Genomic DNA, 27,013 nt, shown 5'->3' with positions numbered 1-27,013 from the left:
GCCAATCCAACTTGTGGGTGGTGCTTCAGGACGCATGGGGTGAAATCTCTTCAGATTACCTCAACAAATTGACAACTAGAATGCCAAAGGTCTGCAAGGCTGCAAATGTAGGATTCTTTTATGAAAGCAAAGTTTGAAGGACACTATTATTTCAATTAAAAATCTTTATTTATAACCTTGTCAATGTCTTTACTATATTTCCTATTCATTTTGCAACTCATTTCATGTATGTTTTCATGGAAAACAAGGACATTTCTAAGTGACCCCAAACTTTTTAACGGTAGGGGCATGGATGAGAAAACCAGTCAGTATCTGGTGTGGCCACCATTTACGTCAAGCAAAACATCTCCTTCGCATAGAGTTGATCAGGCTGTTGATTGTGGCCTGTGGAATGTTGTTCCACTCCTCTTCAATGGCTGTGCGAAGTTGGCAGGAACTGGAAAACGCTGTTGTACACGTCAATCCAGAGCATCCCAAACATGCTCAATGGGTGACATGTAAGAACCTACAGTACTGACACATTCTCTGGAGGTCGGCTTATGGTAGAGACATGAACATTCAATTATCTGGCAACAGCTCTGGTGGACATTTCTGCAGTCAGCATGCCAATTACACAGTCCCTCAAAACTTGAGCCACTGTGGCATTGTGTTGTGTGACAAAACTCCACATTAGAGTGGCCTTTAATTGTCCCCAGCACAGGGTGCACCTGTGTAATGATCATGCTGTATAATAACCTCTGATATGCCACACCTGTCAAGAGGATGGGTTATCTTGGCAAAGGACAAATGCTCACTAACAGGGATGTAAACACATTTTTTCAAAAAAATTGAGATAAATACGCTTTTTGCACGTATGGAACATTTCTGGGATCTTTTATTTCAGGTTATGAAACATGGGACCAACACTTTACATGTTGCGTATATATTCTGGTTCAGTGTATAATTTAGGCATATTTTAATATTCAATTTGGAGCTGAATAGGATGATACTTAGTCAAACAATAACTACAGTATGCTCATTAATCCTCGCATTGCACATCAATCAATAATTTTGAATATCTGTAAATATGCTGTCATGGCCACATTTGCAAACAACTGGCACGCATAATATACCTTATATGTGCTACTTTTCTAGCTCTGCTATGTCATTCATTATTGACAGGTCTTCACTGCACTGCTCTGAACAGTGAATGTACTGGGGTGAAGCAGTAGGCCGATTTGCATGTTTCAATATTTACATTAAATCACAAAATAAAGGGCAGATAAATAAAGACTACAGAATGTGTGTGTGTGTGTGTGTGTCTAAGATTCACTGACTCACCTCACCTGCCTGGAGGGAGAGCGACTTAGAGACTAGTCACGTCTGCAAACAGCCCTGAAGACGTTCCACAGGAACCAGCCAGCCAAAACACTGATGAGCAAGGAAAATGTGTTCCAACCACACACACACACACACACACAACACCGCTGGCTTCCTGTATGAATCACATAATAGCTACACTCTGGTGTATGGTGAGTCACTCCCCAATGTCCTGAAGACTGCAGCCGACAACAGAGCATTTGTGGCTAACAGTCACCTCTAGTTAGTTAACCATCAGATCCACTAAAGACATGGGGATATGGGAATACTGTAGTTTCTTTAACGCTAATGGAGTAATTCTGCATACTGTATTCAATAAAGCACAATTTCCTCATTAATGAGTAGGTTACTAGCCGATGACTATGTAGTACATGAGCCTAATAAAACAGTTATGGATTATGTTTTTAATTGTTTTTATATAGCCAAGCCTGCCCAGGATGGTACTGCAGATGCACAATACAACTACAGTATGAGTCATGTATGAGAAATAGGGCAGCTGGGCTTGAGGAACAGATACAGACAAAACAGAGAGAATATACAACAGAGACATTAAAACGTCCCGGTTCTAGAAAAACATCTACAAACCACCCAAGGATATGTGTTCACAAAAATGAATAGACAAGACAACACATCGCTCATGTAGAGTGGAGAGCAACAGATCATTATTTGCAGTTCAGTTGAAAAACATATCACACACTATGCTCTCCCACTGACATTGGCCATCACAGTAACAACAGCCTGCTACCCAGAGTACCAGTCGAAGCACCGCTCATTTAAAGCCCCTATACTGGACAGGAGACTAGAGCAATCACTCACAAGGCTGTCAGAGTAACCCTGACCTCACACCCAGAACCTCTGTTACAAGAGACTAGTGTAACCCTACTGACATATACAGAGCAAAAATGCCATGTACCGTTTTGAAATAGGCAGTGGGAACTGAACAGCTTTGCTTCTTGTTACAAAGTCATGCCCAGTATTTGAAATTAAAACAGGATGGATAGGTGGTGCTGAATGGTAGTGCATTTGCCTGCACTGTAATGATTAAAACATTAGCCTGTAACCGGGGGGTAATAGCAGACTGATATTTGCACTATAAACTGCCATAAGCCCATGTAATGCATTAATGCTTCATTGAACGCAATAGAGGCTGACATGATTCATAATGGAGTAACCTAGACCTACTCCCTCCATCAACAAAGTATAATAATAGATGCTATTTATCAGACGCTTTTATCCAGAGACAGAGTCATGCGTGCATACATTTTACATACGGGTGGTCTCGGGAATCAAACCCACTTTCCTGGCATTGCAAGTGCCATGCTCTACCAACCGAGCTACAGAATCCATCTACTGTAGATCCACTGGCTATCAGTCTTCATCCTGTGTTTATATGAAGGACAGAATGTCCCTGTTACATGCAGAGTACTAAGCATGTATCGGCTACACAACTCTGGTTAGGACTCACCCAGCACTATTGTCTATAGATATTCATCCAATCATATCATGCATTACTAATGAATGCTAATGGCCCGTTCCAGCAATAAACATACCTTCTATGAATTGGCTATTTCTTCTTCTCTCAAACGTAATCAGATTGGTGCCTGAATGGGCAATGAACCTCTAGGCCCACCCCCCATCTCTGATCTCTTTCTCCGTTCCCTCTTAATCTTCTCCGTACCCTCTGTCTACATCCCAAATGGCACCCTATTCCCTATAATGCACTATTCTTCTTGACCTGGGCCCAAAGTAGCGCAATGGTGAATAGAGTGCCATTTGGGACATAATCTCTGTGGCTCTAACCGTCTGAAGTGTCCATCTACATCCATGCTTATCATCAGTTCTAGGCTGAAGATGTTTCCTTTCTATTTCTGGACCTGCGTAGCACACCGCCGTTGCTACTTATGCTCACTGATATGACGGGTTGGTTTCCATGGATATGCTGCTGTTCTGAGCCTCAGGCCTTGGGATTACAGATTGCAGTTTAACTATAATGAATTCAGAACATGACTTCCAAAATGGAATCTTTCCCGTTCCATATCCATCCCAATCTGATCTAAATTCATATTCATCAACATCACAACGACGTGACACATACATAGTGTCATACAAAATGGAAGGCAAGTTTGAATGTACTGTATTGCATTTTTAATATCGCCTAAAAGAAATGTGGAAGAGATACTGTACAAAAATCGAAAGGAGTCATTTGGATGACAGATCTATTCTCAACATTTACAACATCAGTTTGTTTTTCCTCATCCACAAAAGTAACTTCATTTTCAACTTCTCCAGAACTGGGGGCATGATCTAATTAGGGGTTGTAAACATTGCCGTTACTTGTAAGTCCTCTGATGTTTTACTGGTATAGTGCACAATGACCAAAACCACTTCAATCAAAAGATCTCATTGATTTTGGCAGGTTTGGTAGATTGGGCACAGGGAACAGGGATGAAGGCATCAGGGTTTCCCTTAAATAAAAAGGCAGGGGCTTTCTTGTGTCATGGCCGTGTTCGAAAGCATCAATTTATGACTGATCTACAAATTATAATAAAGTAGTTATTTAGGATGCAAGGTTATTTCTAGATCAGTCAGCTAGTCTGCAGTTACCGACTGCAACGTAGTCGATCTCAAACACGACCCGTCTCTGGGTGGGGGGTGCTCAACTGCAGATCCAAATGGCGTCTCCAGTCGAACAGGTTAGCTAGGCCCCTGCTCCTCTTCCTGCTTCAGTCTCTTCCTCAGATGCTCACCAATAGCTGCCAGAGGGTTAGTCTTGCTGTGTGCCAGGTTCTTCACAGCTTCACTAAACCGGCTGGTCTCACTCTCCCTGAGATCAAAACAAAACAGGTAGGTTGTAAGGTAATAATCAAATAAAAAAGAGTAATAATAACGGTAAAAGTAAATAGCAGATGGGCGGTTTATTATCTTGTTTGCTCTGATAATCAGCAGGATAACATTTTCATTTTAGCTCCATGTCATTTTCTCATGGAGAATAATAAGTTAGACATGTGATCATCAGTGGTGGTTTGGCCATGGTCGGGCACAGGTTAATGTGAGGTCTTACAGGAGTTTGCGTTTTTGGGCTGGCTTCATCAGGCTGAAGTCTGTTGGTTCTGGCTTCTTCTTCACTGGCCTGAGAGGGAGAGACATAATGATAAAGATGGTCAAAAAGTGATTGATTTCATATGGAATGATTATGGTTAAAAACAAGATACAGGTAAAAAAAAAAAAGGGAAAAAAAGAATGACAGTTAGGACCACAAGGTGGACGTGGAAGAAAACATTCCCATAACATCAAAGATCCACCTCCATATTATACAGTTGGTATGGGGCTCTTTTCTGCTCATGCCTTCTCATTTCAAACCTCGGCTAACCGCCGTTGAGCAAACTCTAGGCATCTACATTTGCTGGATGACATGAAAACATAGCTCTTGGGCCACGCACACCCGTGGTAGGTTTGACTTCGAAATGAGAATGCATGAGCAGAAAAGAAACCATACCTACTGTTAAATATGGTGGTGGATCTTTGATATTATGGGGCTATTTCGCTTCCACTGGTCCTGGGGCCCTTGTTAAGGTCAACGGCGTCATGCCCTTTACCCAGTACCAGGACATTTTAGCCAAAAACCTGGTTGCCTCTGCCAGGAGGTTGAACATTGGCTGCAAGTGCTTCTTCCAGCAAGACAATAACCCCAAGCACACATCAAAATCCACAAAGAAATGATTAATTGACCACAAAATCAACATTTTGCAAAGGCCATCTCAGTCTCCAGACTTGACACCCATTGAAATCTTGTGGTTTGAATTGAAGAGGGCAGTCCATAAGCGCAAACAAAAGATATCAAAGATCTGGAAGGATGCTGTATGGAGGAATGGTCCTTCCCAATGTGTTCTCCAACTCATAAAACATTTTATAAAGAGGTTCAGTGCCGTTATCCTCGCAATGTGGGGTATTGAAAGGTATTGAAAAAAGGAGTGTCAATCATTTTGACCCCTACCTTCGAGAAAAAAATGATGACTTGTCATTTCTTTTCATTTTACCTCCTTTTTCTCCTAATTTCAATTACGATCTTGTCTCGTCGCTGCAACTCCCCTATGGACTCAGGGGAGGCGAAGGTCGAGTCGTGCGTCCTCCGAAACATTTACATGCCAAACCGCACTTCTTAACACAAGCCCTTAAATTTGATCCCCTTTTCTCCCCAATTTTCGTGGTATCCAATCGCTAGTAATTACTATCTTGTCTCATCGCTACAACTCCCGTACGGGCTCGGGAGAGACGAAGGTCGAAAGCCACGCGTCCTCCGAAGCACAACCCAACCAAGCCGCACTGCTTCTTAACACAGCGCGCCTCCAACCCGGAAGCCAGCCGCACCAATGTGTCGGAGGAAACACCGTGCACCTGGCCCCCTTGGTTAGCGCGCACTGCGCCCGGCCCGCCACAGGAGTCGCTGGAGCGCGATGAGACAAGGATATCCCTACCGGCCAAACCCTCCCCAACCCGGACGACGCTAGCCCAATTGTGCGTCGCCCCTGGGATCGAACCCGGGCCTGTAGTGACGCCTCAAGCAATGCGATGCAGTGCCTTAGACCGCTGCGCCACTCGGGTGACACCTCACTTGTTAAACAAAATCTCTTTAATTATTTATTTTATACAGTCATTTTTGCTCATCTTTTTCAAGGGTGTCAACAATTTCAGACCCCAGTGTACATACACATCTTTTTCCTAACAAACATTCTATCTACCACATACACGGCAAGAGGGTCCAAGTTGTCATGGGTAGGCCAGCATGTATAGGCGCCATCTGCACTCTTACACTGGTTGAGTTGTATAAGGAACCACACAACCCCCCCCCCCATCTTCTTCGAGGAGGCGTCTGTCAGTGTCAAGAAGAACAACCTTCCTCTGGGGGTGAAAGTTCAGGTACTTACTTGTTAAACAAAATCTCTTTAATTATTTATTTTATACAGTCAGACTTATTCCATAAAAAACACATAACAAAGACGTTTTAGGATTTTGATAAAAAGGTGGAATTGAAGGAATATTAATCTGACATTAAGTCAAACAAATCATCGGAATGAATCTGCCTGATACCGTTTTTATCCACTCTGGAGAATTCCAAAATTCTAACTTCATTCAGGGAGGATTTCCAGTGTCACACAGCCGGTGGTCATAAGTCTGTCTTGTTCACACTTCACACACACTTATAGTCATTGCTGACATCTCTGGCCTTGGCTCATGTTAGGATCCCCGTTTCACACTTCAAATACATCCATATGTCAGCCTGAGAGATCAGCATTAGGCCTTACATGATATCCTTGTATGAATATACAGCAGGCATATTAAAAAAAACTGGTACAAAAGCAATACTCTACATCCAGCTCATGGTCTTCATCAAAAGACTGCCTTTCATCAACAAGTAACTTTTCTCCAAGACTTGTTCTTGACCTTCTCTATAGTGCCTGCTACTCCGGGGCTCCTGGAAGAATGAACTTGTGAGAAGTGAGCTAATGTCACCACTGCCTAGCAACCATGTCTCCATGGACTCTGATGGAAGGCTTTCTCAGAACCAAAAGGTTAATTACATGTATTGGAACAGTTTAAAGGGCCCTTTTATACTCCCTATATGGTGCATTGCTTTTTTGAGTCTGATAGGCCTACCTCCTAACTGTAACTATGTGTGCTCAGCTGAGCTCGCCATCTTGGTTTACTTTAAGCTGAAGAGAGAGCGAGGGATACAGATAGAAACAGACAGGAGAGAAAGAGAGAGAGAGAGAGCTGCAGTAGCACATTAATAAACAAGCTCCACTGAGGCTTTCCTGAGCTGAATTTGACTGCAATAAATAACCCTGGAAGCATCCAGACACCAAAGAGGAACGTTATAACGCACAATTGAAATGTCCTCAGAACAATACCAGACTTCATTTACTTGCAGGATTGCCGTTGGAGGCGATTTCTTCCCCTCTTATTTAGTGCATTTTACGGCATAATCTCACCCATTGGTGTATTCATTAGTCGAACTCCATTGCAAAATGTTTGGTGTGTTTACCGTTTACACTAGGAACCAAATGAAACGGGGAGGGACCTACCTGCATTTGTCTAATAGAAAGGTTTTTGTAGCAAAACGTTTTCCGTTTCGAGTAAACGGTTTCTGTTGCAAAATGTTTTGACCAAATGTTTTGCAATGGAATCCAACTAATGAATACACCCCAATTCTCTTCCTTCCTGTTTTGAACAGAAGTCAATTGCTTCCTTAATATCTGCAACCCTGCCACAGAAGCCAAATCTGTCCTCTACACCTTAAAATGACTTACGAACGTCTGACTAATTCTGTGCTGAAGACCATATTGTAGAGGTATGGTAGTATTGTGGCACTCTGATTCTGTCATAATGTACTGTGTGGAAAATATATGGGAATTTACATCCAGGTCTGTCCTGTAACATGGCTCATTAACCCCAGTGACAGGGTCCTGAGGCACTGCTGCTGGGCTGGCCCCTTCTACCAGGGGCCCCTGAGACCAACCACTGGGACATTATGAGCTCATGTATTCCTGTGACAAAAATGCTAAGAAAGACCTAAAACAGAGGATTGAAATTCACTTGGATAAACTCAACTTGACAAAGGCAGCGAAAGGGTTGGACAGTGTGAGGAGACGACAGAGTGCCAAAAACGTAAACGATGACATGGTGGTAAAGAAAACGATGACCCATTTCACAGATGAAACAAGGCCTGCTAGACAAACCAACAGCTGTAAGAAGAGTCAGTGGGTGTGAGGAGAAAGAGGATGGTGTGAAATCATAGCATTGCTGGGGTGTTCCACAGGGATGTGTACTTACACCCTATTCTTTCTGGAGGCCTTTCTGGAGGTCTTGGTGGTGGAGGGGATGAGCTGGCAGAGTTCTGGTAGGGCGTCTGCCAGCGGCCTCATGTCACCCACAACGGGCATGGCCGCCCTCTTAGCCTGGGCCACTTGTTGCTCCTTGGCCAGCTTGATGGAGCTGATCTCTAAATATCATACAAAAAAAGCATATCAATCAGGTTAGTTGAGGTCATTTGTACATGTGAGTGGTGAGTCTCTGATCCACCTCTACGCATACGACACCATTCTGTATACTTCTGGCCCTTCTTTGGACACTGTGTTAACAACCCTCCAGGCGAGCTTCAATGCCATACAACTCTCCTTCCGTGGCCTCCAACTGCTCTTAAATACAAGTAAACCTAAATGCATGCTCTTCAACCGATCGCTGCCTGCACCTGCCCGCCCGTCCAACATCACTACTCTGGACGGCTCTGACTTAGAATATGTGCACAACTACAAATACCTAGGTGTCTGGTTAGACTGTAAACTCTCCTTCCAGACTCACATCAAACATCTCCAATCCAAAGTTAAATCTAGAATTGGCTTCCTATTCCGCAACAAAGCATCCTTCACTCATGCTGCCAAACATACCCTTGTAAAACTGACCATCCTACCGATCCTCAACTTCGGTGATGACATCTACAAAATAGCCTCCAATACCCTACTCAATAAATTGGATGCAGTCGATCACAGTGCCATCCGTTTTGTCCGCTCTCGTTGGCTGGCCCTCGCTTCATACTCGTCGCCAAACCCACTGGCTCCAGGTCATCTACAAGACCCTGCTAGGTAAAGTCCCCCCTTATCTCAGCTCACTGGTCACCATAGCAGCACCCACCTGTAGCACGCGCTCCAGCAGGTATATCTCTCTGGTCACCCCCAAAACCAATTCTTCCTTTGGCCACCTCTCCTTCCAGTTCTCTGCTGCCAATGACTGGAACGAACTACAAAAATCTCTGAAACTGGAAACACTTATCTCCCTCACTAGCTTTAAGCACCAGCTGTCAGAGCAGCTCACAGATTACTGCACCTGTACATAGCCCATCTATAATTTAGCCCAAACAACTACCTCTCCCCCTACTGTATTTATTTATTCTGCTCATTTGCACCCCATTATTTCTATCTCTACTTTGCACATTCTTCCACTGCAAATCAACCATTCCAGTGTTTTACTTGCTATATTGTATTTACTTCGCCACCATGGCCTTTTTTTTTGCCTTTACCTCCCTTATCTCACCTCATTTGCTCACATTGTATATAGACTTATTTTTCTACTGTATTATTGACGGTATGTTTGTTTTACTCCATGTGTAACTCTGTGTTGTTGTATGTGTCGAACTGCTTTGCTTTATCTTGGCCAGGTCGCAATTGAAAATGAGAACTTGTTCTCAACTTGCCTACCTGGTTAAATAAAGGTTAAATAAATCAAATGTAGGTAGGGGTGAAGTGACTATGCATAGATAATAAACAGCGAGTAGCAACAGTGTACAAAACAAATGGAGGGGGGTCAATGTAATAGTCCGGTGGCCATTTGAGTAATTGTTCAACAGTTTTATGGCTTGGGGGTAGACGCTGTTACGGAGCCTTTTGGTCCTAGACTTGGCACTCCGGTACCGCTTGCCATGCGGTAGCAGAGAAAACAGTCTATAACTTGGGTGACTGGAGACTCTGACAATTTTATGGGCTTTCCTCTGACACCGCCAATTATATACAGTTGAACTAGTAAGTTTACATACACCTTATCCAAATACATTTAAACTCAGTTTTTCACAATTCCTTACATTTAATCCTGGAAATGTCAGAATAATAGAGAGAATGATTCATTTCAGCTTTTATTTCTTTCATCACATTCCCAGTGGGTCAGAAGTTTACATACACTCAATTAGTATTTGGTAGCATTGCCTTTAAATTGTTTAACTTCGGTCAAACGTTTCAGGTAGCCTTCCACAAGCTTCCCACAATAATTTGGGTGAATTTTGGCCCATTCCTCCTGACAGAGCTGGTGTAACTGAGACAGGTTTGTAGGCCTCCTTGCTCGCACACACTTTTTCAGTTCTGCCCACAAATGTTCTATAGGATTGAGGTCAGGGCTTTGTGATGGCCACTCCAATACCTTGACTTTGTTGTCCTTAAGCCATTTTGCCACAACCTTGGAAGTATGCTTGGGGTCATTGTCCATTTGGAAGACCCATTTGCGACCAAGCTTTAACTTCCTGACTGATGTCTTGAGATGTTGCTTCAATATATCCACATAATTTTTCTCCTCATGATGCCATCTATTTTGTGACATGCACCAGTCCCTCCTGCAGCAAAGCACCACCACAACATGATGCTGCCACCCCCGTGCTTCACGGTTGAGATAGTGTTCTTCAGCTTGCAAGCCTCCCCCTTTTTCCTCCAAACATAACGATGGTCTTTACGGCCAAACAGTTCTAGTTTTGTTTCATCAGACCAGAGGACATTTCTCCAAAAAGTACAAACTTTGTCTCCTTGTGCAGTTGCAAACTGTAGTCTGGCTTTTTTACGGCGGTTTGGAGCAGTGGCTTCTTCCTTGCTGAGCGGCCTTTCGGGTTATGTAGATATAGGACTCGTTTCACTGTGGATATAGATACTTTATTGCCTGTTTCCTCCAGCATCTTCACATGGTCCTTTGCTGTTGTTCTGGGATTGATTTGCACTTTTCGCAGCAAAGTACATTCATCTCTAGGAGACAGAATGCCTCTCCTTCCTGAGCGGTATGACGGCTGCGTGGTCCTATGGTGTTTATACATGCGTACTATTGTTTGTACAGATGAACCTGGTACCTTCAGGCGTTTGGAAATTGCTCCCAAGGATGAACCAGACTTGTGGAGGTCTAAAACATGTTTATGAGGTCTTGGCTGATTTCTATAGATTTTCCCATAGTGTCAAACAAAGAGGCACTGAGTTTGAAAGTAGGCCTTGAAATACATCCACATGTACACCTCCAATTGCCTCAAATGATGTCAATTCGCCTATCAGAAGCTTCTAAAGTCAGGACATCATTTTCTGGAATTTTCCAAGCTGCTTAAAGGCACAGTCAACTTAGTGTATGTAAACTTCTGACCCACTGGAATTGTGAAACAGTGAATTGTAAGTGAAATAATTTGTCTGTAAACAATTGTTGGAAAAATTACTTGTGTCATGCACAAAGTAGATGTCCTAACCGACTTGCCAAAACTATAGTTTGTTAACAAGAAATTTGTGGAGTGGTTGAAAAACGAGTTTTAATGACTCCAACCTTAGTGTATGTAAACTTCCGACTTCAACTGTAGGTCCTGGATGGCAGGAAGCTTGTGATGTACTGGGCCGTACGCACAACCCTCTGTAGCGCCTTGTGGTCAGATGCCGAGCACTTGCCATACCAGGAGGTGATGCAACAGGTCAGGATGCTCTCGATGGTGCAGCTGTAGAACTTTTTGAGGATCTGGGGACCCATGCCAAATCTTTTCAGTCTCCTGAGGAGGAAAAGGTTTTGTTGTGCCCTCTTCACGACTGTCTTGGTGTGTTTGGACCATGACAGTTCGTTGGTGATGTGGACACCAAGGAACTTGAAACTCTCGTCCCGCTCCACTACAGCCCCGTTGATATTAATGGGGGCCTGTTCGACCCACCTTTTCATGTAGTCCACGATCAGCTCCTTTGTCTTGCTCATATTGAGGGAGAGGTTGTTGTCCTGGCACCACCGTTCTCTGACCTCCTCCCTATAGGCTGTCTCATCGTTGTCGGTGATCAGGCCTACCATTGTTGTGTCGTCTGCAAACTTAATAATGGTGTTGGAGTCGTGTTTGGCCACGCAGTTGTGGGTGAACGGGGAGTACAGGAGTGGACTAAGTGCACACCCCTGAGGGGCCCCAATGTTGAGGATCAGCGTGGTCGACGTGTTGTTGCCTACCCTTACCACCTAGGGGCGGCCTGTCAGAAGTCCAGCCTTACCAAGATTACCTAAAACCCTTTGTAGAGTGGCATTGATACACTACATCAGCAAAAGTATGTGGACACCTACACGAACATCTCATTCCAAAATCATGGGCAATTAATATGGAGTTGATCCCCCTTTTTGCTGCTATAAACAGCCTCTACTCTTCTGTGAAGGCTTTCCACTAGGTGTTGGAACATTGCTGCGGGGACTTGCTTCCATTTATCACAAGGGCATTAGTGAGGTCGGGCACTGAGGTTGGACAATTAGGTCTGGCTCGTAGTCGGAGGTAGCGTTCTCCTGGCATCCGCCAAACCTAGATTTGTCCGTCGGACTGGCAGATGGTGAAGCGTGATTCATCACTACAGAGAACGCGTTTCTACTGCTCCAGAGTCCAATGGCGGCGAGCGTTACACCACTCCAGCCGACACATGGTGATCTTAGGCTTGTGTGCGGCTGCTCAGATGGAAACCCACTTCATGAAGCTCCCGACGAAAAGTTATTGAGCGGTCGTTGATCCAGAGGCAGTTCGGAACTTGCTACAGCACTCGGCGGTCCCGTTCTGTGAGCTTGTGTGGCCCACCATGTCACGGCTGAGCCATTCTTGCTCCCAGACGTTGCCACTTCACAATAACAGCATTTACAGTTGACCGGGGCAGTTCTAGCAGGGCAGAAATTTGACGAACTGACTTGTTGGAAAGGTGGCATCCTATGACGGTGCCACGTTGAAAGTCTCTGAGCTCTTCAGTAAAGCCATTCTACTGCCAATGTTTGTCTATGGAGATTGCATGGCTGTGTGCTCGATTTTATACACCTGTTAGGTGTGACTGAAATAGTTGAATCGACTAATTTGAAGGGGTCTCCACATACTTTTGTATACAGTATATAGTGTATCAGGAGAATCTCTCTTTCTTGAGATTTAAAAAATATGGTTAAAAGCATGGTGGTTTGGGCCTCTTGGCTTTCATCATAGAATGGTGTTGATCCCATCCATTTCAGCCATGAGTTATGATGACTATGAGCCATATGGTTTCTTATGTGCAGACTTGCCCATGTAATTGACTGTGAGTATCAACTGGAGTATCAGCAGCAAAACACTAAACCCTACATCACCACAGACTTTAATATATACTGTGATCAGAGCCAGGGAGGAATATTCAAACAAGATGTCAACGGTACAGGCGTACAGTTCGTGAACAGTTGAAAATTGAGGTGCATTAAACTTTATGGTTTTAAGTAGAAATTCCGACTTTAGTGGATACGATCAGATCATAGACAGGATGTGTTGAAGGTATTAAAATGTCTGCTGAAACATTATTCACTGTTCATGTCATTTAGGCTAATCCTTAGGCTATTTCCAGATTGTGCAGAACTGTAGGATAGATACTCATGCAACGCGGCTTTGATTGAATTGCCACCTCTGTCTCTTATTTAGGCTAAACGAAGAAACACATTGGGCATTAAATCACCTCTGGAATATACAGTCGGAATAATAACCCTTATTCGTCAACACATATTTTGCACAACTTCATCAGTACAGATCCAGAGGACGCCACACTGCAGATACACAGACAGCCCTGCCTCTTCCTGGAATACAGTTGGTCTACGACAGAAAAGCAATTATCTGATTTTTTTCTTTCTTTCTCCTTGTTAATTTCCGAAAACTGCAGAGGTCTGAGGCTCACAGCCCGTCTCTAATTTCAGATGGAGTCAAAAGGACCATTAGCGCCTAATGATATGCATAGAGGAGACATCTTGTGTTACACAGAGAATTGATTGGATCAGCAGATTGGGTTACTAAGTGATCACAATTCTAGAAGAGTAGGTGGTGGTGTTAAAAGCGCAATAAGGGATCTGGGAATCTGTTCAATGGTCATTTCAGAGGCCTGCTGTTTGGCTGGATAACAAATGCCAGACTCTAGCTTTAAAAAGGGGTTGTAATTACATAGACACAGCTAGCTCTGTCCCGGGCTGGACTGGCACAGCGCAGAAACCTCAGCTTCTCAGTAGAGCTCAGTGGGGATGGGGCTCCTCATTTGCACCAACCTAATGCTGTTATGTCCCGAAGGCATCTATATCTTGCCTTTCAAACATTTTTGAACACAAAAGGCATAATTCTACATTTTATAAATTCAAACGCTTTTGGGAGAGAGCACCAATGTCAGGAGTAGGGAGTATCGAAAGGTAAAAACGTGACGGTTGAAATTGTCAAAAGACTAGCCAATTTATAGACTGTTCTCTCTGCTACCGCATGGCAAGCGGAACCGATGCACCAAGTCAGGAACCAACAGGACCCTGAACAGCTTCTACCCGCCAAGCTATAAGACTGCTAAATAGTTAGTTAAATAATTAACCAATACCTACCCTGAATATCTGCATTGACACTTTTTGCACCAACTCTTTTGACTCATCACATGCACTGCTGTTACTGTTTATCATCTATCCTGTTACCTAGTCACTTTATCCCTACCTATATGTACATAACTACATTGTACACCTGCACATTGACTCGGTACTGGTACCCTGTGTATATAGCCAAGTTATTGTTACTCATTGTGTATTTATTACTTGAGTTATTATTTTGTGTTATTTTATTTCAATTTCTTATGCTATTTCTATTTTATTTGCATTGTTGGGAAGGGCCCATAAGTAGGCATTTCACTGTTAGTCTACACCGGTTGTTTACGAAGCATGTGACAAATAAAAATTGATTTGTTACGGAGTCCCCTGCCTGTGAGTTCTATCACTTAATGAAGCTCACTCCACCAATCCCCAAACAGTGCCAGAGATCAGGGGGTCATGAACTTGCTCCCCAATCTCCTATTGACCTCGGTGACCAGGCCACTGACCGGTTGCTAGGGTCTGGTGGTTGCTATGGAACCGGACACAGTCCTCTTGCCTGCTCAGAGCCTCCTCTCCAAGTGGACATGTGTGATGGTGTGTGGGCAGAAGTGAGTACCACTATCACTATACAGCCCATATTAGTATTACTCTTGTATCTGCTTAGTCATTCATTATCATGATATGTTTATTACGTACAGTATATCATTCATCATCTCTCTTTGCACAGAACCAAATTAGTCACATATGTTCCCGCAAATAAAGTTCCCGATTATGTGTAACTCTCTGCGAGGGTGCCTTATTCCTGCTGACAAAGGAAAGGTGTCACTGGGTCACACACCAGTCAAATAGGAGGGTCTCCCTCATAGAAACAGTACGAGTCAGATCTATGTTAAGTTGTGATAATACTCACTGTTTAGCCACCTGTCTCGCCTCTCCTTCATCTTCTCTTTCTTTGTCTGCTGCTTCTTCTCCTCGGGGACTGGGAACAGACAGACAGACAGACAGACAGACAGACAGACAGACAGACAGACAGACAGACAGACAGACAGACAGACAGACAGACAGACAGAGAGACAAGAGCGTGAGTGAACGTGCATCCACAATGTTACACTGGTGCTTCACACATTCAGTAGAGAAAAAATACATCGCAGCTTCTCCTCGTGGGTATGTGAAGCGGTCATCATCAACAATAGAAAATAACATTCAAAGCAATTCAATTCATTAACGATAAAGGAAGAGGGACGACTTTTTATAATGCTTTTGAAGTTGAAATGTGCCAGATCTTTTTCAACAAGATAATTGGAACCAGTAAAATGTTCCCATTGCCAAAGAAATAATTCACAGTTGAATAGGATTAAAATAATAGATTTGAGTTCGGGGTGTACATTGCTTTTTAAATTTCCCAACGAGAGCTTGATTTGACGGGAAAAAGAAAAGCCTGTGACATGTCATCTTTAAAACAAACCACGGCTAAAAACTTTAAGCTCAAAAGGGAGAAAGTAATCGCAGTAGTGTTGCGAGCGCCTCAGAAGAAGATATGGCTCGATCAGGTCATGTGGCTTGTCTTTCCTGGTTCAAAGGCATGGAGAAAGGGAAGAGATAGAGACAGAGGGAGGGGGTTGAGAACAGAAAACACTACGTACTATCTATTTTTCCCCTCTTTACAAAAACATCCTGTCCTGGGATGGAATGTTTTCAGCAATTGGGAAATCCACGTTGAGGCCCCCTGTGCATAGGGTAGCCCCAGTGGTGTTTGTGATGTGTGTGTGTGTGAGCATTTGTTCCCATCTCTGCCCTTCCTGACAAAGAAAGAGTTATCACTGACACTGGGCGATAAGAGCAGAGGTTATCACACAGAAGGTTGCTTCCTGTAGCACAATGACAATAACAGACGCCGGACAGTATGCTTATTGTCACTGTCTACCATATCACTGGAGTGTCTAGTGGAAAATGTAGAAATTTTAGTGAGAGAAAATGAGATGGAGCTGGTAAAGAAAAGCAAAGCACTAATTTAAAACTACACCACAACGGTTGAATTGCTTTGAACACAAAACACGACCTTGATATCTGTGGAGCATTTTTATTATTTTTTATTTTTAATCCCCCCACCGTGATTTTACTCTCTGTCGATGAAATCGAGAGAAACAGGATCGATGCGCTGCTCCGTGACTTTGGGGAAATGAAGTGTCAGTGTTGAAGCCTGGCCCTATATATAGCTAGCAGAGCCTACTGACGGAATTGGCTTGGTAATTAGCAATGCAGCAGTCCTTGACTGGCATGTCTGAGGAGGAGGATAAAGTGGAACTCAATGGGACCCAAACGCTACACGCCACAGCATCTCTAGTAGGGACTTTCCTTACTCTCATGTTCCTTATGTCAACACACAGTGCCACAACTGACTTTCTCTGAACAGGCTACATTGTAACCTGGGACAACATTTTCTGAGGATCCTACAGCACTTTGAGGTTGCCTATTCAGTGATAATACACTGCTCAAAAAAATAAAGGGAACACTTAAACAACACAATGTAACTCCAAGTCAATCACACTTCTGTGAAATCAAACTGTCCACTTAGGAAGCAACACTGATTGACAATAAATTTCACATGCTGTTGTGCAAATGGAATAGACAAAAGGTGGAAATTATAGGCAATTAGCAAGACACCCCCAAAAAAGGAGTGATTCTGCAGGTGGTGATCACAGACAACTTCTCAGTTCCTATGCTTCCTGGCTGATGTTTTGGTCACTTTTGAATGCTGGCGGTGCTCTCACTGTAGTGGTAGCATGAGACGGAGTCTACAACCCACACAAGTGGCTCAGGTAGTGCAGCTCATCCAGGATGGCACATCAATGCGAGCTGTGGCAAGAAGGTTTGCTGTGTCTGTCAGCGTAGTGCCCAGAGTATGGAGGCGCTACCAGGAGACAGGCCAGTACATCAGGAGACGTGGAGGAGGCCGTAGGAGGGCAACAACCCAGCAGCAGGACCGCTACCTCCGCCTTTGAGCAGGAGGAGCACTGCCAGAGCCCTGCAAAATGACCTCCAGCAGGCCACAAATGTGCATGTGTCTGCTCAAACGGTCAGAAACAGACTCCATGAGGGTGGTATGAGGGCCCGACGTCCACAGGTGGGGGTTGTGCTTACAGCCCAACACCGTGCAGGACGTTTGGCATTTGCCAGAGAACACCAAGATTGGCAAATTCGCCACTGGCGCCCTGTGCTCTTCACAGATGAAAGCAGGTTCACACTGAGCACATGAGCACATGTGACAGACGTGACAGAGTCTGGAGACGCCGTGGAGAACGTTCTGCTGCCTGCAACATCCTCCAGCATGACCGGTTTGGCGGTGGGTCAGTCATGGTGTGGGGTGGCATTTCTTTGTGGGGCCGCACAGCCCTCCATGTGCTCGCCAGAGGTAGCCTGACTGCCATTAGGTACCGAGATGAGATCCTCAGAGCCCTTGTGAGACCATATGCTGACACATGCACATTTGTGGCCTGCTGGAGGTCATTTTGCAGGGCTCTGGCAGTGCTACTCCTTGCACAAAGGCGGAGGTAGCGGTCCTACTGCTGGGTTGTTGCCCTCCTACGGCCTCCTCCACGTCTCCTGATGTACTGGCCTGTCTCCTGGTAGCGCCTCCATGCTCTGGACACTACGCTGACAGACACAGCAAACCTTCTTGCCACAGCTCGCATTGATGTGCCATCCTGGATGAGCTGCACTACCTGAGCCACTTATGTGGGTTGTAGACTCCGTCTCATGCTACCACTAGAGTGAGAGCACCGCCAGCATTCAAAAGTGACCAAAACATCAGCCAGGAAGCATAGGAACTGAGAAGTGGTCTGTGGTCACCACCTGCAGAACCACTCCTTTATTGGGGGTGTCTTGCTAATTGCCTATAATTTCCACCTTTTGTCTATTCCATTTGCACAACAGCATGTGAAATTTATTGTCAATCAGTGTTGCTTCCTAAGTGGACAGTTTGATTTCACAGAAGTGTGATTGACTTGGAGTTACATTGTGTTGTTTAAGTGTTCCCTTTATTTTTTTGAGCAGTGTATATCGTTCCTGTCATACTAAAACAAGGGGATCTGTTTAGTTTGATAGATGTTGTTTCAGTCTGCAAATGACACTATGATGATGGATCAATAACTAGGCCTATTCATCCAGGCTCTTTGAGATAAAACACGTTACATCATCATTACCATGACATTGTAGATGTAGTATCTACAGTTTAAGTCGGAAGTTTACATACACCTTAGCCAAATACATTTAAACTCGGTTTTTCACAATTCCTGACATTTAATTCTAGTAAAAATTCCCTGTCTTGGGTCAGTTAGGATCACCACTTTCTTTTAAGAATGTGAAATGTCAGAATAATAGTAGAGAATGATTTATTTCAGCTTTTATTTCTTTCATCACATTCCCAGTGGGTTAGAAGTTTACATACACTCAATTAGTATTTGGTAGCATTGCCTGTAAATTGTTTAACTTGGGTCAAACGTTTCAGGTAGCCTTCCACAAGCTTCCCACAATAATTTGGGTGAGTTTTGGCCCATTCCTCCTGACAGAGCTGGTGTAACTGAGTTGGGTTTGTAGGCCTCCTTGCTCACACACGCTTTTTCAGTTCTGCCCACAAATTTTCTATAGGATTGAGGTCAGGGCTTTGTGATGGCCACTCCAATACCTTGACTTTGTTGTCCTTAAGCCATTTTGCCACAACCTTGGAAGTATGCTTGGGGTCATTGTCCATTTGGAAGACCCATTTGCGACCAAGCTTTAACTTCCTGACTGATGTCTTGAGATGTTGCTTCAATATATCTACATCATTTCCCCCCCTCATGATGCCATCTATTTTGTGAAGTGCACCAGTCCCTCCTGCAGCAAAGCACCCCCACAACATGATGCTGCTACTCCCGTGCTTCACGGTTGGGATGGTGTTCTTCGGCTTGCAAGCCTCCCCCTTTTTCCTCCAAACATAACGATAGTCATTATGGCCAAACAGTTCTATATTTGTTTAATCAGACCAGAGGACATATCTTCAAAAAGTACAATTTTTGTCCCCGTGTGCAGTTGCAAACTGTAGTCTGGCTTTTTTATGGCGGTTTTGGAGCAGTGGCTTCTTCCTTGCTGAGCGGCCTTTCAGGTTATGTTGATATAGGACTTGTTTTACTGTGGATATAGATACTTTTGCACCGGTTTCCTCCAGCATTTTCACAAGGTCCTTTGCTGTTGTTCTGGGATTCATTTGCACTTTTCACACCAAAGTACGTTCATCTCTAGGAGACAGAACCCGTCTCCTTCCTGAGCGGTATGACGGCTGCGTGGTCCCATGGTGTTTATACTTGCGTACTATTGTTTGTACAGATGAACGTGGTACCTTCAGGCGTTTGGAAATTGCTCCCAAGGATGAACCAGACTTGTGGAGGTCTACAATTTTTGTTCTGAGGTCTTGGCTGATTTCTTTTGATTTTCCCATGATGTCAAGCAAAGAGGCACTGAGTTTGAAGGTAGGCCTTGAAATACATCCACAGGTACACCGCCAATTGACTCAAATGATGTCAATTAGCCCATCAGAAGCTTCTAAAGCCATGACATCATTTTCTGGAATTTTCCAAGCTGTTTAAAGGCACAGTCAACTTAGTGTATGTAAACTTCTGACCCACTGGAATTGTGATACAGTGAATTATAAGTGAAATAATCTTGTCTGTAAACAATTGTTGGAAAAATTACATGTGTCATGCACAAAGCAGATGTCCTAACCGACTTGCCAAAACTGTAGTTTGTTAACAAGACATTTGTGGAGTGGTTGAAAAACAAGTTAATGTCTCCAACCTAAGTGTATGTAAACTTCCGACTTCAACTGTATCATTAGTGTTCAATTAGAAACTTCCAATCATTGAATGGCAACTTGAGGTTACAGCATTGTGCAGTGCAGAGACAGAGAGCCTAGAGATGTTGTTTAATGGGGCACCACTCCCTTCACCTCCCCGATCAATAGCATCTCATTTAAAGACGCAGATGAGTTTGCATTAGATGAGCAGGCAGCAGGATAGAACACGGATGTTGGATATAACCGACATGGAGGCATACAGACAGGTGGTACGAGGCAGTGACGTGGGGTGCATCAGCAAAGTATTCTGTTAAAGCTAGAATCGTTCAATCAAAAAATAACAAAGCTGCACCCCGCCTCTGTTTTGGTAAAACACTGAGGGATGGGCCTGGAGAAATGTAACCACTCTCAAACTCATAGACAGAGCTAGGGACGCAAGGGCTGACCATTCATTATCATTTTTCTTGGTTTGTCTTAACCATGTTTTGAGGCAATCCAGTGTTTGTTCATATTTACATTCTTTACAAACATTGGAGTAAACAAGCTTATTTTTTGGGTTCTGATGGGGTATGATAGTTGAACTAAGCTCATGAGGCATGCATAAGTTATATTCTTCAACGGGTATATTATTCATTATATTAAGTCCAAAAATGGATGTAGCAACTAAGGATTCTAGCTTTAAGGTACTTCCAGTTGAAATGTAAGCTTTGAAAACACAGTCCTCGCGTTGCATTTCTGAAAACAGACATTTGGTACAACAGACAGACGTTAAAAACACATGGGAATGTGCGTGTGTGCTGGAATTGGCCTTGGGGGTCCTAATCACTGTACTGGGTTGAGTGTAGCTACTATGTTACTGGCCATGACCCCACTCTCAGAGGGTGTCTCAGCGGGAGTTCGGATATACATTATTTTATTTATTTTTTAAATGTCCAATTCACACATATATAAGAACCCACCTAATTATTACTAATCATCTGTACTGTGCCTGTCCATCTCTGAATCCAGCTGCCTTGTACGACGACGCCCCACGACGCCAGGTCAGCGGAGTCAATCACCACCTTCAATCACCACCTTCCGGAAACACCACCTCTTTAAGGAATACCTAGGATAGGATAAAGTAATCCTTCTAACCCCCCCCCCCCCCCCCCCCTTAAAAGAGTTAGATGCACTATTGTAAAGTGGTTGTTCCACTGGATATCATAAGGTGAATGCACCAACTTGTAAGTCGCTCTGGATAAGAGCGTCTGCTAAATGACTTAAATGTAAATGTTAAATGTTGTAGAATGTATTTGAATAGGTACTGTAATGTGTTAGAAATGGATATGGCTTATCAAGAAAAGTGAGGAGGAAAGGCAGGAAATAACTAGTTATAATACAATAACAGTGTCCACACTGTAAAGGATTTTTTTGGGGGGTGAATGACTCCCCGCTAATAATAGCAGGAAGGAAAAAACTAAAAGGAGAGGAGTGGGCAGCGTGGTTGGCAGGGGGAGCTGGCAGTGATGTCCGGGTTGTGTGGTGGTAGCTAATATCATTCTGCGGCAATGAAACTGTCAGTGTGGGACAGTGGGAGTCAGTCACACATGAGAGAACTCATAGTGTTTGTTTATCATTCCCCTGCCACCTCCTCGCCTATTCACTGCTATTAAAAACACCCTACAGCTTCTCTCTTTATGCAAACAAACATATTATGGTATGGACTAGGATTGGGGTCCATTTCATTTAAATTCCAATCAATTTAGAAAGTAAAGCAAATTCAGATTACACATTTTTTTTCATTGAAACGCACTGGATTTGTTTTTTGTTTTTTTAATTGGGGTGTCAGAGTACTTCCTGAATTGAAATGGACCCCAACACTGGTATGGACTGTCCAATAATACCTTTCACAATAGTATTTAAAATGTAAATTACGCCCAGGGGAATGATTCACTTTGACGAATAATCTACATTGAGGTAATGTCCTCCATATCTGACTCATGCTCTAGCTAACATGGTTAAAAGTGCTCATGGTGGGTGAGTGCGCTGCTGCACTTGCCTGCTTTCTACTTTGTCCCTTATTGATCTCCTGCTGTCCTCCTGCTGTCCCAGCCACAAGGTTGAAAGGTTCAACAACAGTCAGCCAACAAAATGTTATTCCAGTCATTTCAATGACCACAGCACGGTTGATGAGCAATGTGGATAAAACCATTGGGCCTGGCAAGCAGCAGTTATGTAAGGTATTGATCGGTAAAGTGACAATTGTACTCTGCTCTCATTGCTTCTTTACCCGGGAAGCAAATACTGACGGATCCCAACCAAAGCTCATCCTTAAGATAACAGCAGCAACTGGCTCACAAAGAGATCAGAGTTCTGTACTACGAATCTAGATAGAGAAGACAGTGAACTAACTTTGGCCCACTCTTGAGTTCAACTCGTGATAGCCTAACTGGAGACGTGAAAGTGGGTCACCTTTTAGCCAGGTAAATTTCTATGGCAACGAATCCAAATCAAATCTTATTTGTCACATACACATGGTTAGCAGATGTTAATGCGAGTGTAGCGAAATGCTTGTGCTTCTAGTTCCGACAATGCAGTAATAACCAACGAGTAATCTAACCTAACAATTTCACAACAACTACCTTATACACACAAGTGTAAAGGGATGAAGAATATGTACATAAAATATATGAATGAGTGATGGTACAGAACGGCATAGGCAAGATGCAGTAGATGGTATCGAGTACAGTATATACATATGAGATGAGTAATGTAGGGTATGTAAACATTATATTAAGTGGCATTGTTTAAAGTGGCTAGTGATACATTTTTTACATACATTTTTCCATTATTAAAGTGGATGGAGTTGAGTCAGTATGTTGGCAGCAGCCACTCAATGTTAGTGGTGGCTGTTTAACAGTCTGATGGCCTTGAGATAGAAGCTGTTATTCAGTCTCTCGGTCCCTGCTTTGATGCACCTGTACTGACCTCGCCTTCTGGACGATAGCGGGGTGAACAGGCAGTGGCTCGGGGTGATTGTTGTCCTGGAGGGCAGGTAGTTTGCCCCCGGTGATGCGTTGTGCAAACCTCACTACCCTCTGGAGAGCCTTACGCTTGTGGGCGGAGGAGTTGCCGTACCAGGCGGTGATACAGCCCGACAGGATGCTCTCGATTGTGCATCTGTAGAAGTTTGTGAGTGTTTTTGGTGACAAGTCGAATTTCTTCAGCCTCCTTCAGAATGAACCTGCTGTGGGGCAGGCTAACTCCACTTACAATGAATGAAGTGTTTGAGCCGTGAGTTGAGGACCAATGAAATTAGATTCCCTCTTGCAAAGAATGCATCATCATCATCCCTTCAAGCCGTGGATGTCGATTAACGCAGCCCCCTGCACCTCTCTGATTCAGAGGGGTGGGTTAAATGCGGAAGACACACTTCAGTTGTACAGCTGACTAGGTATCCCCTTTTCCCTTTCATTCAGAAGACTGGGGCGGCAGGTAGCCTAGTGGTTAGAGCGATGGACTGGTAACCGAAAGGTTGCAAGATCGAATCCCTGAGCTGACAAGGCAAAAATCTGTCATTCTGCCGCTGAACAAGGCAGTCATTGAAAATAAGAATTTGTTCTTAACTGACTTGCCTAGTTAAATAAAATAAAAAAATATATAAAAAAAGACTAGATATAAATATTTTATTAATATAATGTTCTTGTGTGTTTAATTTTTTTTCAAATACATGACACATTTAGTAAATTGAGGATGAATTCGAAACTTGACGCATAGTAAAACTTTCGTATGACTTTATAAAAATTGCGAGGTTAAAATCAATAGGAGTGGGGGGAAAGGGGTCTCGTGCATTCCTAAGCACACCAAAGCACTTCTAAAAGGCCATTTCACACACAAGCTCTTATTGCTCCTGTAAATCGCTCTGGATTAGGGTTAAGTGCCTTGCTCAAGGGCACACCGGCATATTTTTCCCCTAGTCGGCTCGGGAATTCGAACCAGCAACATTTTGGTTACTGGGCCAACGCTCTTAACCGCTAGGCTACCTGCCGCCCTATATTCCACACTGTAGTATCCCTTGATCATGTGTAGTACTTACTATATCATTTTGTAGTATACTATACACTGTAGTATACGTCGAATCTGTAACGCTTACTATAGAATTGTGTAGGACACTATAGAATACTATAGTAACTATTACAGTATTATCCACACAAAAAAACACTGTAGTAAATACTACAGTAAAACATTACACTTTAACTACAGTAATATTAAAACAGCATTTAATTTGCATATACCCCACCTATTCCCATCCCCCAATTTGTGGCACCCATGATTGAGAAACCTACATGCCAAGTATGTTGTGTTCCCTACAGGTTACGCTCTACCAACTGAGCCACACCGAACCACAACCTAGATCTACTGATGTTACTGACTCGCTTCTTACTGACAGGATGACCTCACCAATTTCCCAGCCACCCACACTGCTGTTGCTGCTGCCATGGCGATAAGACGGGTCAGGACAAGACCTCGCCACCACATCACAAATCAGGGTCATTCGTAACCCCTGGGGTGTATCACGGCAACTAATAAATCCTTGCAGAAAATGTGTCATCTCTAACCCTATATCGGAAACGGCTTCAATTATCACAGAGTTTATCTCAAGCCAAAACATGGTGGCATAAAATGAACTATCAAACCAAGCGAAAGTATTTTCATCGCTCTCTTTTCATTTCCACGTGCATCTTCACCCATGCTCAGATACAGCTCTTCCAGAAGCAACACACACACCACCTTTCATCACAGGGCAGTTAGTTCCTTCCTGCCGGGTCCAATCTTTAATCTGCCACCGCAGTGTCAACAACATGGGTTGTCCTGCTGTAGCAGCAGAGGTACAGGGGCCAGATAGGCATCTCTACTCCTGCTGCATCCCTGTCCCTGACAGCCCTGGTCCTGGACTGCTGATGGGTGAAACTCAACCCGACCTGGGGCTGTTTGTGGTGGGGGGAGAGCCTTACTTACCACCTCCCTGGTCCTCCCTGTACCCCCAGAGAGGATCGGGTTCTCAGCACACAGTGAAATAGATAGCACCGATTAGATAGCAAGAAAGGCATTTCACTGTACTAGTGCACGTGACAAAAACTTGAAACTTGATTGGGCTTTATTATGAGTGGTTGGGAAAATTCCATATTTCCTTTCCTGCTTGGGTTTGCCCCCGCTTAGCCTCTCCGCTTTCCCCTTTTCTCTGGCATAATTGACAGGCAGCTCTCTGTTAGGTGGAGGAGAGGAGGTGTAGTGCCTTTCGGGAGCTGACAAAAAGATGGAAGAGGTGGTTTCACAGGGTCCCAGCTCAGATACGGATATCCCCTATTAAAAAAATGCATAGAGGGCTCTTTGTCAAAACAGAGGTGGTCACTGAATGATCGATTGCCGCAGACGTCACTTTGAGCATCACGCCGTGGGAATGGCAGCAAGGAGTTCTGCTCTTCGAAACAGAGTTTTCTGGTCAAGACTAATGTAGCACGGAACACGTGGAAGTGAACAGGGCTCGACAGCGCGACCGTTTCACTCGCATATGAGCTTAAATATTTTGCCGTGCGACCTGGAATTTTTATTTAAGAGCATCAGTGTGACTAGAAGAAAAAACATCTCAGAAAATTGTTGCAATGATTACTTCACTGCAATGATTACTTCACTGCAATGATTACTTCACTGCAATGATTACTTCACTGCAATGATTACTTCACTGTACCGCAGCCTTGGACAATACACTGAGTGCAGATCCATGCTTGCACCATTACTACAAAGAAAACAGCATGTTGCCTTCAATATTTTTAATTGTGCTCCTAAATTGTTTAACGTAGGTGCACACGGGCTCCTTGTAAAAAAAGTCAGCGTAGAGCCCTGGTGAAGACTATGAACTAAGGCACTTGAATAGGCCTAATAGAAAATCAACTGCAGAGACTGATATTCAGTCAGGAGGATGGGGAATTTTAATTTTTTTTATTTAACGAGGCAAAAGGCATGCACAAACATGCACACACAAAGTGTGCATTTGCTGCCAATGAATATGCCAAGCACCAACAGTAAGTGTGCATAATAACACTAATTAAATCAATCGAATAAAAAGTGGAAGATAAGAGTTTATATCTGCTCGGATACAAGCACCCAGGGGGGCCTACAAGAGGCAACGGATGAAAAGACATGACACACTCACAGCATTCGCTTGCTTCTTTCTGCTCTGGCAGAGAGAACAGAGTATTTTATAATTAACAGCATAGTAGAGTGGCTAGCTGTATAGATGCCTGAACAGAAACCAGAAGGCTTTAATCCCCGTGGGCAGAGACAGACACCGCCAAGGACGGGGTGCTCGCAAAGACGAACCAAAAGAAATGTAATATTAATGTAGTAGAGTCAGTGAAAGTGAATTTGGAATAATTCAGGTGAAATACCCCTATTAACACGACAACGTGGCAGCGTTCAGCTGAAATGATAAGCTGTAGGCTAAAATAATTGATCTCTATAATGCCGGCTCCCTTCCGTTCCCTCATTGTTAATGTGTAGAAGGAGGCAGTGCTTTAATCACAGCAGCTTTCACAGCTAGAAGAGCCCACAGTTCGCAATGTCTGTCTGCTTAGACGAGATGGTAAAAATCCAATTCATACCATTTCCGTGGACGGGATTTAAAAACAGAATTGTTATTAAACCCTTACTTAT

General features: G+C 43.7%; 1 protein-coding gene across 1 annotated transcript in view; it reads right to left on the bottom strand.

Annotated features, from left to right (window-relative positions):
- Nucleotides 1–856: 856 nt before the first annotated feature.
- LOC120051256 (protein FAM207A-like) overlaps nt 857–27,013 on the bottom strand; it is a 28,427-nt gene continuing 2,270 nt past the window's right edge. Inside the window, exons 3-6 of the mRNA XM_038998021.1 lie at nt 15,401–15,469; nt 8,191–8,359; nt 4,421–4,489; nt 857–4,183 (exon numbers count right to left, since the gene is read on the bottom strand). Coding sequence (XP_038853949.1) covers nt 4,054–4,183; nt 4,421–4,489; nt 8,191–8,359; nt 15,401–15,469 — 437 coding nt within the window. The 3' untranslated portion in view covers nt 857–4,053. The remainder of the gene's footprint in view (nt 4,184–4,420; nt 4,490–8,190; nt 8,360–15,400; nt 15,470–27,013) is intronic.

The sequence above is a fragment of the Salvelinus namaycush genome, chromosome 7 (genome assembly GCF_016432855.1).
Source record: "Salvelinus namaycush isolate Seneca chromosome 7, SaNama_1.0, whole genome shotgun sequence".
Taxonomy (NCBI): domain Eukaryota; kingdom Metazoa; phylum Chordata; class Actinopteri; order Salmoniformes; family Salmonidae; genus Salvelinus; species Salvelinus namaycush.
This window is presented reverse-complemented; position numbering and strand designations above follow the sequence as displayed.